At 36.3% G+C, this 13,780-nt stretch overlaps 1 protein-coding gene and 1 non-coding gene across 2 annotated transcripts in view; both read right to left on the bottom strand.

Annotated features, from left to right (window-relative positions):
* LRRC7 (leucine rich repeat containing 7) overlaps positions 1-13,780 on the bottom strand; it is a 470,136-nt gene that overhangs the window by 361,029 nt on the left and 95,327 nt on the right. Inside the window, exon 2 of the mRNA XM_036494635.2 lies at positions 7,481-7,578. Coding sequence (XP_036350528.2) covers positions 7,481-7,578 — 98 coding nt within the window. The remainder of the gene's footprint in view (positions 1-7,480; positions 7,579-13,780) is intronic.
* On the bottom strand, positions 4,310-4,507 carry LOC131479696 (U2 spliceosomal RNA). Its single transcript, XR_009245053.1, has one exon. It is a non-coding gene; the product is annotated as a U2 spliceosomal RNA (small nuclear RNA).

The following is a 13,780-nucleotide window of genomic DNA, read 5'->3' as shown; positions in this document are numbered from 1 at the left end:
ACAATAAAAAGCTTTTAGTATAAACTACTTTAAATATCATAGTAAAACATTGTTTATTTCTTGTTGGAATCTTAAACTTAACAGGATATATTGCATTTTAAATAGCAGCTCTGTGTTGAAAGCAGTACATAAAAGGCGAGAGATGAAATCATGTGTGTCTGTTTCACTTCTGTGAAAAAGATAAAGCAGAAAGAAATTGTACTGTTGAGGAAAACAGTTTCTTGAAAGAGCAGCCTGTTAAAGCTCATCTGGTGTCTAAAGGCATATAGTTCTGAAATGAGGACAGGTACTTTAGGTCAGGGACATGCTGAGTTTTTCTTCAGATAAACCAGGTAAGAATGGTAGAGTCATACAGGTCTCGGTAGTTTTACAACAATGCAGGGCAATAGCCTTTTTTCTTCAGAACCCAAGGTTTCTCCTTGCAAGACTTTGTAGAAACCATTTCACTAGACAAGCTCACAGGCATTTCATCCATAATGCTCATAAGGGCAGAGCTCATTTTGAAAGTCTGAAAACATTTCATGGCAAAGAAACACAAAGCAAGCAACCTCTGATGACTTGGGTGTTCATAACAACACATTTCTAAACTTTGTCAAAAACACAAAATGTCTTACCAGTCTCAGATAAACGGAAAAGGATGTTTAAGTGATTATTCTTCCAAATATGGCAACTATATTATGAAAACATTGACCTTATGCATGGGGGAATGCTTCCCCTTGTATTTAAATATAACTTCAGTGTTCCATATGATTACTACACTGGCATAGCTACCACTTTCATCTCTGCTCATATATCACCCTCTGAACAGATCACCATCTGAACAGGTCTGCTGTATTCTTCCTACTTAAAATTGCCCCCATCCACTAGCTCTGTAACTTTGTTCCATTTTTTCCATAGCGTAATCTACCTGGTCAAGTATGTAGCTACTTGTTTTATGTAATGTTTCTCTCAATCAGTACATTGCTCTGCTGAAAATAGCACTGTTGGCTTTTCTATGTTTTAAATTTGTTCTCAATATATGTTCTCAAGATATTTTCTCAATGTGTGTTGGTCAGGGTACTCTAGAGAAAAAAAAACACTAACAAATCACACATTCACACACATAATCTCTATCCATCTATCTATACATGTATATGTATATATGATACATTAATATGCATGTATATGTATAGGATGAGTTTTAGTATAATGAATTGGCTTATACTATTTGAATGCTGAGAAGTTCTCCAATATGACATTTGCAAACTGGAGATCCTGAAAAGCCAGGATGTAGTGTGAATACCTGTGAGAAAGAGAATATAAATTGTGTATTTCATCAACTTCTGTAGCCTAAGAACTAGGAGTACCAAGGACAGGGACAGATTAATATTTATGCAGTCCAACTTTCCTCAAGCATTTTATTCTATTAACAGTCTCATTAATTGGATGAGAACATCTATGTTATGTGATGTTAACCTATCTGTCCCAATAAATAAATGTTATATCATATTTCACAAATATACTAACAAGAGAGGAACTGGAAAGGAATGCTGGAAGCATTTGATGAATAAATACATGCAATTTGATCACTTGGTGATCATGGCGTGCAAGATTTGTGATGTCAAGATGTGGTTCAGAATATCTTTGAAGTTAAATCCACAGTTTCTTTTTTGTGCTTCCCATGATCCAAGAAAGGCCCATGATAGAGGAAAGATTGAAATCTGAGTTGACACTGTCTTACAAATGTTCCCTTGATGATCTAAGAACTTAATGCTTAAGTACCATATTTTAAAAGACATCAATTCTAGGAAATTCTGGACACGGAGTTAGTCATCTGCTTGTATTTTTTTATGTAGAGGAATTTCCCTAGCATTCTTGACTTCTTACTTGCTTTCAAATTCCTGTTAGGTAATAGAGTGATTTACCTACTTGATACATTTTCTTTTAGAAGAACTGGACATGCATAGCCTAGCTGTTCTTCCCATTATTCTTTTTAAAAATATTTATTTTTTATTGGATAGTCAAATTCACAGAGAGGAAGAGAGACAGAGAGGAAAATCTTCTGTCTGATGATTCACTGCCCAAGTGACCACATTGACTGGAGCTGAGCCAATCCGAAGCCAGGAGCCAGGAGGTTCTTCTGGGTCTCCTACATGGGTGCAGAGTCCCAAGACCTTGGGCTATCCTTGACTGCTTTCCCAGGCCACCAGCAGGAAGCTGGATGGGAAGCAGAGCTGCCGGGATTAGAACTGCACCCATATGGGTTCCTGGCACGTGTAATGTGAGGACTTCAGTTGCTAGGCCACAGCTCCAGGTCGCCCCTCCCCCATTATATTTATAATGGAGTTACTACAACAATGACATACTATGTTACCTGCAATGCATTCTACAGGGGCACAATTCATGTCCTACTGGCTCTACTTTGCATGAAGCTCCCTGATAATATGTCTGGGAATGTAGAAGAGACAGGCCAGCTATTTGGGCTCCTGCACATACTTGGGAGGTCTGTACTGAAGCTACTGGTTCCAGCTTTGTCCTGGTCCAGACTGGACCAGTTTATGGAAGATATTTCCTCTGAGTCTCTCTCTGTGTACCTCGTTCAAATAGTCCTGAAACCCATATTGTATGCTAGCGCCACAGGTAGAGGATTGGCCTGCTATGCCAGGGTGCCAGTCCCCAGCATGCAGGCTTTTTGAGAGTAACTTACCCTGCTGTAATAGAATGCCCACCCCTGATTTTCAAACTATGCAATTCATTTTATATCCATTTCGTTGTATATATAACATTTTATCTTAAAAATGTAAGATTTAAGCAGAAGACAAATCTGATGAGCTAGGATATGGACACAGCATCATGTAGGAAAATAGTAACAGTAGAAATAAGAGATTTGGGGTTATATTTGGGATTGTATCCCAGCTTTAGCACTCCACTATTACATTTCATGAGTTGCTGATCTTGCCTGAGCTCTTATTACCTCTTCTTTGAAAATGACTAATATTCGTTTAAGGTTGAAAAAGAGAAATACCACCCCTCGAATAATGGAAATGGAAAATGAAATGTAATTGGATTAACAAAGTTAAATTGGAAACTACATTGTGAAATGTCTACAATGTTCCAGATCAAATAGTAAAACAGAACACCAAATATAAGTCATTCTAAAATGAGAACCCAAAGTCCAGATCTCCCAATTACCATTTATCTGGGCCCTTAGCCCTATTTATAATACTAAGATATTTTGGCATAGCTGGGTAAGGATAAATAATATATGATGCAATATATAGTTTCTCCAATATAGAGTATATGTTATTCTATATATTCCATATTCCAATAGAATATTGCAGTGTTATTCACTTTACTGGCTGCATTGTTTATGCTATTTCACATGGAAAACACATAATCCGGAATTACTTTTAATACTAAACTAGTTCTTGAAAGTGATTGACAATCCAATATTAGATTTTCTACCATTGGCTATACCTAGATGTCATGATACTCTTAAATAGCAGAATGTTAAACTTGTAACTATTACTAAAGGACTATACTACTGCAATATTATGGGGGAAATGGTGGCAAGGGAAAAAGGAAGGGCAGAAGGGAAGGGGAGGGAAGAATCCCTTTACATATAAAACTGAATCATGGGAAATAACATTTAAAAAAAAAACTTTAAAAAAGGAAACTGGTCCAGTGAGTATGCATAAGCTTGGAAGTCCATAGAATTCTCAAGGTATACAGTAACAGTATAAGAATGTAGATACTATATGATTTGTAACAATGAATTAATGGAGATGGAAACATTTTCCAGGTGTCTCTGGAAGCCTAGATGCTGAGTAGGTCACATTAAATAATTAGCCACAAGAGATTTGTAATTACGAAAAGTTGACCTCAACATTGTAAATATGTAAAAGATTGAAAAAGGTTTAAAAAAGAAAACATATAAATGATATCAATGAACAAAGCCTTCCTTATGCAACATCTCCCAATAACAGGACTCTGTATACATCTAAAGGATTCTGTATCTTGAGAGCCTAGTGATACTTTTTCTTTTGCTTTTTACTGGAAGAAAACCATTTGTATGATAGTTTCTTAATGTGACAGCTTTCCATGGAATTTGATCCAGAATTCTTAGGCTGGTTCTAATATTGAATTTGTGGAATAATAGGGAAAGAAATACACCTTTGTATTCTACAAGTTATCTCTAACACTATCAATCTGACATTGCTGTAAGAATTTTAACTGATGCCATTTATTTACAATCTGTTCCTTGCCACACATTATTGTTTTTGTAAATCGAGGTGAAAATTTGTGTGGAATTGAAATTCTATAATGAAAATATTCCTTCTTATCTTCAAATAAAAGGGAAATTTGAAATAAGGCCCATCACAGCAAGAGACAGAGAAAGAGAAATATGATGCTAAAAGACTAGCTGTACTCCAAGTAGTTTGAATGTGTTCCATCAAATTTGTGTATTGAAAATTGAATCCTAACATTCATACTACACTTGATCTTAGCCAAAAGGCCGAGAAGCGATGAATCCTAACATTCATATGTCAATATATTTGGAGATAAATACTTTAATAGGTCATTAGAAATAAAGCCTAGAGGATGAGTTGCCCACAATGACACTTGTAGCTTTATCAGGAGAGGAAAGGAGATCTGAGAACTGAACTGCTGTACTTTCTCTTTCTCATGTGATGCTCTTTGCCATGTTATGACACAAAAGAATTCTCTTATTAGATGCCAGCCCATGCTCTTGCAACTTGCCGCCAGAACTACGAGGTAAACAAATGCACATTCTTTGTCAATTACATGGTCTGTGGTATTGAATATCACAGCAACATAAAACTGACACACTATATGTCAACTATTTAATACAAATATCTTCCTTAATTTTTAAACAATCATGTAAGTTAGTCTCTATAACTATCCTTTTTTTCAGAAAACAAGTTGAGTTTTTGATGTAAAAATTAATGTATGAATGCCTATGACTGGTCATACTGTGTCACACTAGAGCATAAACTCTTTTATGTGTCTCTAGTTAATAGTCTTAACTACCATGATATGTTACTTCCATTATAAAATATGTAACAGTTTCTCCCCCCTCAGGAAATTAACATTGGTCTTTAAGAGGGAAGTAGTGGTCATTACACCAACAAATGATAATGACTGCCTTTCAGGAAGAGAATAAACTTTTATAGATTTTGCATTTAAATAAATGAAGGCTAATAACTAAGTAACAGTTACATTATGTACATTATCAGGTACATATTATTACCTGGACAACAATAAGATATGATAGTGGAATCTGTCTATTGCCAGTCTTGTAGAGAAGATAATTTACTGTCATTCTGCAACCAATCATATGAGGTAGGGTTGTGGCTTTCAGCCTGAACTTGCATAAGAATCTCCTGCAGGGCTTATAAAACTAAACATTATTGAGTCCTGCGCTAAGAGTTATTGAGTCAATATGTCTGCGTTGCAACCCAATAATCTGAAGTTCCAAGTTTTCAGAGGCTATTGCTCCTGCTCGTCTGTGTAGCACATTATGACATACGTGGCTCAGACCAGGATTCAGAAATTTTTTTCTGTAAAGTACTAGGTAAATAATTTTTGCTTTGTGGGCCATATGGTCTCTATCCCAAAGAATAAACTTGATACTCAAAGAAGAATTTGCTATTGCCATGGTTTGAGGATGTCTCTAAAAGTTCCTTATTGAAAAATAATTGTTCACTAGAGCAGTGCTTGGCAGTAGAGCATAACAGGAAGTTTTTGGCTCATAGATTATACAGCTTTCATAAATGTATTGACACTTTTTAAATGGGGATGTGTTCTTGCTCTCACAGAACTGGTTAAGGTCAATTCACTTCTCTGTGTTCTCTCTTCCACATGCATCTGAGTGCCTTTCTGCAACACGAGATGAAATAACACTAACCCTCAGCAGACCTAGCAGCCCAATCTTGGGACTGCCAATTTCCATGACTCTTCACCAAAAAAGGATTCCTTTGCACACCATGCAGTGTCAATATACTCAGACAATGTAAGGTGAAATGTAATAGCTGTGTTATAACAAAACATATTTATGGAAATAGGTGCTAGGCTAGACTTCATCACTAAACCATATCGGTCAACCCTTGGCACTGACTAACTTAGTATAAAAACTCAGAAAAGTTGCTTTGTTTATCTTAAAAGCCTTTAGTGCAATCACCTGCAGATGTAACCCCAAAAATCTTTTCAAATTTTTAAAATAAAATCTGCAGAACTATCACAGAAACCAAGATGACTGTGCTAAACTAGCATAGAAGAAAAAAACCACAAGATTTCCTATGAATTGAATAAAATTCTGTTTTTTTAATGTATCTGTGTTTTACAGACTTTGTTTTCAAAGACCTGAAGTTTATTTTAATTTTCAAGTTTTAGTTGATTGCTGTTTGCAGTTTGGGAAAAAGTAAAAACATTATTTAAAAGAAGACTGTCATATCAAATGACATAGATGTAAACCAATAAGGGTATTTACTGACTTTATAATGATACAAATAAAACAAAACACACTTTGCTTGCTGCAAGTGTGCTTGGCTTTAATATAACTGGCTATACACTTCAACTAATTTAAAACATCAAGATAATTCTACAAGTCCTCTAAAAATACACTTCAATGAACTTATTATATTGGTCTTATCTTTAAGAAATGTAAACTCTTGTAAAACACAGAATTCACATAAATATTTGTCATAATGGAATGTGACTTACTTTCTTATAATTATAATGTGCAAATGCTATGAGTATTAGTATTGTTTATCTCATAAAATTTAAGTAAAAAGTTTTGTATAATCTATTTTGAATATGCATTAACAAGGTTACAGAAAATTACATATTTTTGCATATAGTTATGTAAGGATAGATGAAGTTATGGTTGATATAGAGCATTCATGTTTCAAAACTATTTCTGAATTTTGATAAAATTAAATGTTTCTATTTGAAGTGTAAATGTGATTTTCCCCCAGATATTTATTCATTAACTTAATGAAATAGTTTGGAAAAGGTTCTCAGTTTTAAAATGCTAATACTTTGGTAAAACGGAGAATTTAAATTTTAACCACATTTCAAAAGTTTGTTTACTTTAGGATCTTAGAACTGTTAATTTACAGGTGTGTATATATTTGTAAATATATACATTAAATAAATACATTAAACATATAAGGAATTTGGTCAATTGTGGATCTGTTTCTAATCTCATTTGAGCATGGAACACAGTCATCCTTTCAGCATCTTCAAGTACAGGAGGAATCATCTTTAACAGAATAAAACAGAACAAAGTAGCAACGTTTTAAGCATTTTCATTCAAGTAATATAAATTAACTTGCTTCTCAAAACCAGCTCAATCAAATACAAATGTATTGAATACCACTATTACTTGATTAATCATGTGAACGCCAACCCTTTCATTTCACCATACTACTCATCCAAAGCTCACTAGAACATGGGAAATCCTATTAAGCATACTTACACTCCTCCTCAGGTCTCTTCCGAAGTGCTGCACGAACCTCTTTACAGGGACTTCTTTGATATTGTGGGGGATTTCTTCCCCTTACTAGGTTCTCCATCCTATAGAACAAAATGAAAAGAGAATTTTAATACACAAGCCTCAATGAAGTTGAAAAATTAAATAGTCTAAATTAGGGGCCACAAATTCAAGTACCTACAGAAACAAGTTTGATGAATTTTTTTTTCAGAGTTTCTGACAGGAAAAAAAAAAATAAATGACAGGGAATGGGTGGACATTATGGTGTAGCAGATTAAGTTTGAGATGCCCATATCCCATAGCATGGGCATCTCAGATTCTACGTTAATTCTTGTAATGTGCCTGGAAGGTGACAAATAAAAGCTCAATTATTTATATTCCTCCCATCTACATTGGAGTCCTGGAAAAAAATTCCTGTATCCTAGCTTGAGACTGGCACGTCCATGGTTATTTCAGGCACTTGGGAAGTGAACCAAAGGATGATAAATGCCTTTCTTTCTGTCTCACCTTTACTCTAGCATTCTGTTTTCAAATCAACGAATCTTTAAAAAGAAAAAGGAGGACTGGGAGTTGTAGAGACTATGGTCTATTGGGGAGTACTTGGCTTTTCTAGTGCATTTCAAACTTAACAATTTAAAAACACAATTTGAATAAAGTTCAAGCATTCTCCAATTGCAGTCTGTTGTGGACCAAATGTTTGTGCTTCAGAGTTTTAAATTGAAAACTTCACTGTGGAGGAATTTAAGGTGAGATCTTTGAAAGGGAATTAGGTATCAAGGAAATCACAATTTTGGGATTTCTTCTGATGCGATTAGTATCCTTACAAGAACAAGGAGAAAGACAAGAATTCAGTTTTCTCACATATAAATACATAGAAGGGAGGACATTGTGTACAAGACATGAAGAGAGCTTCCACAAAGAACAAAACATGCCAGCACTGGGTCTTGGTGACCTCAGTCTTCAGAACATCATCAATAATTGTCTTGTTTTTTTTTTCCACATGGTTTATGGTATAGGATCTACAAGGTCCAACCCAGTTAAGCTCTATTAATTGAATGGCAATTACTTGCAAAGGAAACATTTTTATAAACAGTATCCTTTAGAAAAAAAAAAGAATACAGCTTTCAAACAGCACTTCAAGTATCAATTTTCAAGAGTGAAACTGCCGCTTCTTTTTAAGATCATGGTTGGAGGAGGAGGGGTTTCTAATCCTATAACTGTGCCTTTTTTATGTAAACTAATAAGTTACCAGGAAAATGATTTTTATAACTAGAGAAAAATTATCAAAACCAACTTGAATGAAAAATCTGTAAGAGCTTGTACTCTTCAGTTCATTTCCAAAAAACTTTAAAGGTTTTCACTATCTAATACACATTTTACTGATTTCTATAACATTGAAAAACTATTAAGTTTTTGGACGGATTGATAATGCCATTCATTTATCATTTTGAAAGCACAGAGCTGGCTTTTTGACATGAGTATCATTATCTTAAGCTAGTGATAACACTAGTGTTTATAATTTGAAGATAGTATGGTTGAAAATTGAAAACAAAAGCATTATTGTTTGTTTTCAGGTAACAATTCTTGAAAGTGTGTTGGAAACTAGTCCCAAAGGCCCTGGGGGAGTTTCACTTAAAGATTTTCTATTAACATTAAGAGTCTCTAAGACAGCCTGCTAGGAACCCTGATTCCCAGAGTTTGCATTCTAGGGATACCCACCAGCAAATGTGCAGATTGTGTAATGCTGGTCTGGTAGCATGGGTTCGATGTCAAAAGTTGCTTCTGAATCTGATGGGCTTAATTCAGAATCAGACTGCTCGGGATAAAACTCACAGTCCATCTCTAAGAATGATTTTAGAAAAAGTTACTACATATTTTGGGATTAGTTTTCTCATCAGCTAAGTTACGCTAACACTAGATATCTCATAAGATTGTGACAAGTATTAAATATGCTAACATGCAAAATGGTTTGCATTGTATCACACGCAAGAGCTTAGCAGAAATAGCTATTAGTAACCATAACTACTGCAAATAAAAATAAAACCGCACATTATCATTTTACATGCCCATATGTTAGGAAAAAATATACAAATTAACCTTTATTTTATGAAGAAAAATGAACAGACAAGACTATTAATGAAAAAATATGCTGTGATTGTTAGAGAACCACAAAATATTCCTGTATATGAATGGGCAATTTTCAGAGGTGAACTTAACAAATACATTCTATTTTTATCAATAAATTTTAAAAAATACTAAGAACACTAAATGTATAAAAGTGGGTCATAACCAGACTAAGCAGGGCTACAAAACCTGTGCGCCTCATGTGGACTAGATCAGGGAAAAGCCAGGCTGGGCTGGTTATTCCTACAGGTGCAAGCATAAATTGGAGTAGATGAGGGTTGTTTGGGCTTAGCCGCAACATCAGATGGCAGAAGCTGGCACTGGGGGCTAATTCTGTCAAGTCTAACCACAGAACCACCCAAAGAGTGCATAAACCGGGATTGAGAGAGACCCGGGAGGGAAATAGTGGGTTCCCCCCTCTTGGGTTACTGCTCCCGCGGAAGGGCATGAAAACTAGGACAGGGGCTGGGGTGGCTAGACAGAAAGGCACTCAACAACATCCGTGAGGGCTGGATAGTTGAGCTGGTTAAATGGAACTAAGCTTTAATACCCATTGACAAATACGAGAGCCAAATGGGATGTGGGACAGATTGGACTAGTCTGCTATACATACTGGCAAACCAGGGTAGGGGGTGGGCCTGATGGGGGTTATTGTGGGTCTCTCTGACTAGGCTGCAGCTCCCACTGATTTATGTGAGGGCCGAGTATGTGCTGGGCAGAACCAGGCTGGACTGCAACACCCATTGGTTCCATGGGAAGTCGGGACTGAAAACAGAACCAACCCAGCAATTGCAACCACCAGCTGATCGGGACGATGGACTGTGCCAGGCCCTGTGCTTGCTAGAACATACAAGAATCTGGTCTGGGAATACCTCAAAGTTTCTTTGGGGATCTCCCCAATCGAACTGCTGGACTCAGAACCCTAGCCAAGAAATGACTGAAGACAGAACAAGTCAATCAACCACCTCAGCTATATGATGGCCTATGTCAATCAGTGGGTTCTTCAATGACCTCACCGAGCTGGGTGTGGCGAAAATGGCAGCGATACATAACTGGTAAACTATCGAAACCACTTGAGCAAGGATCTCAGAGCATGCCCCACATCCGGGACTTGGGGTGGGTGGGAAACTGGGTGGGGCTTCTCCCTCAATATGCCCCTTTACCTCAGATACAAGAAGGAAACAATATGGACATAATAGTCTTACCCACTTTCCTGTAGCCCCTGAACCTTTTTACCCTAATTAACTATGTAAAGATTGTCAACAATAGAAAAAAAAAGTGGGTTATAAACTTTTTGAATTAAATAAAACACTACTAACATACTGTTCCTTAGAGAATTTATAGTATATTTCATACTTTTTAGTGACCTTTTGGCTTAACACAATGAAAACATGTAATAAAGTTTTGCCCTTTACTATTTCTTTTATTTATTCATTTGAACAACCTACTCAGAGAACATTTTAAGGATAAGAAAATTAAGGCTCTAAAGTGCTCAGCTCTTGTTCATGACCGCACAGGGAGTAAGAGGCTCAATCAAGCCTTAATCAATATTCTATTTTGATCATTTTGTAGTTCCTTCTCTCTCTCTGTTTATTGAGAAAGGAAAACAAATCTATTTTTATTCATCTAAGAAATAGAAAGAGAGGCAAAAAAATTGAGAGAAGTATCTCCCATCTGCTGATTCTTTTCTCAAATGCTGCAAAAGCTGGAGCAGGATCAGGCTGAAGCTAGAAGCCAGAGTTAGTTCAGATGCCCACACGAACTGCAGAGACTTAATCAGTTGAGCCATTACTGTTTCCTCCCAGCAGGTGCATTACTGCAAGCTGGAATCAGGAGCAGAGCCAAATTTTAAACCTAGCCATTTGGATAAAGAATGCAGGGTCTTAAATGCTAGACCAAACACCCAGGCCTTCTAGGTGCTGCTTAATTGATTATACCCATGAATCCTTATTTACATGTTGGAATTACAGTAGGAGATTTCACTACATAATGCATATTAGTCAATGTGATATTAATACATTAATAGTCACTTACATAGAAATGTATGTGTAAAATATATAACTTTACTACCCTATCAGCAAACACATTTACATACATACATATTTTGCATGTAATTTTGTATAAATGTGCATATTTGATAATTTTGCTATTGTCACTGCTTAAGTTTTTGAGAACCATCAAGAAGATAACTGTTCCCAAAGAAATTCATTACAAATAACATGTTTTTATTGCATACTAATAAGAAAAAAATGGAGTCATCTTTTTTTTTAATTCTAAATGTTGTATTCATAAGAAAACACTCTTAGAATGCCATTTTTGTGGCATAATAGCTTTGTGTTATTGGGTAATATTCATATCCAAAATATAACATTGGGAATTTTATCTTTTTGAAAGTATACTTCTGGCTACTTGATTTCTCCCACCACTGTTATGCATGATCCATAGTTTGTATTCAGTGGTTAAACAAATTGATCAAGACTGAGACCTTGGAGTATGTCCAGGTAAATGCAAAAAATGCTGTTCTTGCTTTTCTCAAGCTTGGCAAGCCAGCAGTGGGACTGTGAACAGTCCCAGCAAGGAGAGATTAACTGTGATGACCACAAGCAAGACAGATGCTCTGACAAACCACTGAAGAGGCCTTCAAAATGTACCTCACATGTTCAACTGCTGGGACGAAATAAGGGCAGCCATATTAATATCAAACAACATGAAACAGAAATCAGAGGGTGTGAGCAAAATTCAGCTAGGTTTCCAAGTCACCTGAAAAACTTTAAAACAACTTTCAACCTTCATTTTCAGTAGAATGAAATAAAATCTTGGTTAATATCTATGTATCTTTCTATCAATCAGACCTACCTTCCTTCCTTCCTTTCTTTCTTTCTTTCTTTCTTTCTTTCTTTCTTTCTTTCTTTCTTTCTTTCTTTCTTTCTTTCTTTCCTTCCTTCCTTCCTTCCTTCCTTCCTTCCTTCCTTCCTTCCTTCCTTCTTTCTCTCTCTCTCTCTCTCTCTCTATCTCTCTCTCTTTCTATCTTTCTTTCAGTCAGTCAAATAGATATACACAAGACAGATCTTCCATTCGTTCCTTCACTCCCAAGCAGCCACAATGGCCGTAGCTGAACTGATCCGAACCCAGGAGTTTCTTCTTGCTCTCCCACGTAGTGCAGGTTGCTAAGGCTTTGATGCACCCTGGACTGCTTTCCCAGGCCACAGGCAGAGAGCTGGATGGGAAGCTGGGCCTCCAGGATCAGAATTGACGCCCATGTGGGATCCCAGCAATTTAAAGGTGAGGACTTTAGCCACTAGGCCACGTCGCCGGGCTGAGACCATCAGACTTCTCTAAAGAAGCAGCATCCAGGTGGCTCTCCAGGTGGCTGGGATGCCCTTCTGCCACAAATAGGCACTGTGTTTTAATCCTGACTCTTATGCTTCCAGTTTCCTGCAATGCAAACAGTGGTCGGTGGCAGGTGATGGCTCATGTGTTTGATTCCCTGTCATCCACGTGGGAGATCTGGAAAGGGTTCCCAACTTTTGGTTCCAGCCTTGCTTATTTCTAGGTATGGCTACTTGAGCAGCAAACTAGCAGATTGGATATTTCTCTTTCTGCCATTGTTTCTCCACTTCTCAAATAAATTGTTAGTTACATACTCATCTAGATACTGACTTTGAGAAAACCATAAATTAATAAAATGTATTGGAGGCAAGTATAATGTATTCACTTGTGTAATGAAGGTATCTATGAAGCTGTGTGAGGAGACTGTAGTTTAATCAGTTACTAATAAAATGAAAAGAGTAGATAAAAGGGTATGATCAAAGACAGGTCAAGTTGCTGAAAGATCAGCTACAGGTACTTAAAGACTGTTTATTTTTAAGGCTGAAAATCTCAGTAATGAAGGGATTTCATAAAGGAGGTTTTGTCAGGTTTAATTGACCAGAAAACAAGTTTGCACTTACTTAGAGTTGTATTCTGAGATGCACATTGGCTATTAAAAGCAGACTGTGAAACTTGAATGTGAAACTACTTACTTAGGATCACAGAAAATGTACAGAAATTAATGTTTAAGTTCATATCTGTTTAACTTTGCAGATATGAGGTATATAATAGAATTCTCTTCAATGTTGGAAATTTTCAAGATCAGTGGAAAGACCATCTACTAACCATCTA

Source organism: Ochotona princeps, chromosome 2 (assembly GCF_030435755.1).
Source record: "Ochotona princeps isolate mOchPri1 chromosome 2, mOchPri1.hap1, whole genome shotgun sequence".
Lineage (NCBI taxonomy): Eukaryota > Metazoa > Chordata > Mammalia > Lagomorpha > Ochotonidae > Ochotona > Ochotona princeps.
Note: the sequence above shows the minus strand (reverse complement) of the source record. Positions and strands in the feature narration are given on the sequence as shown.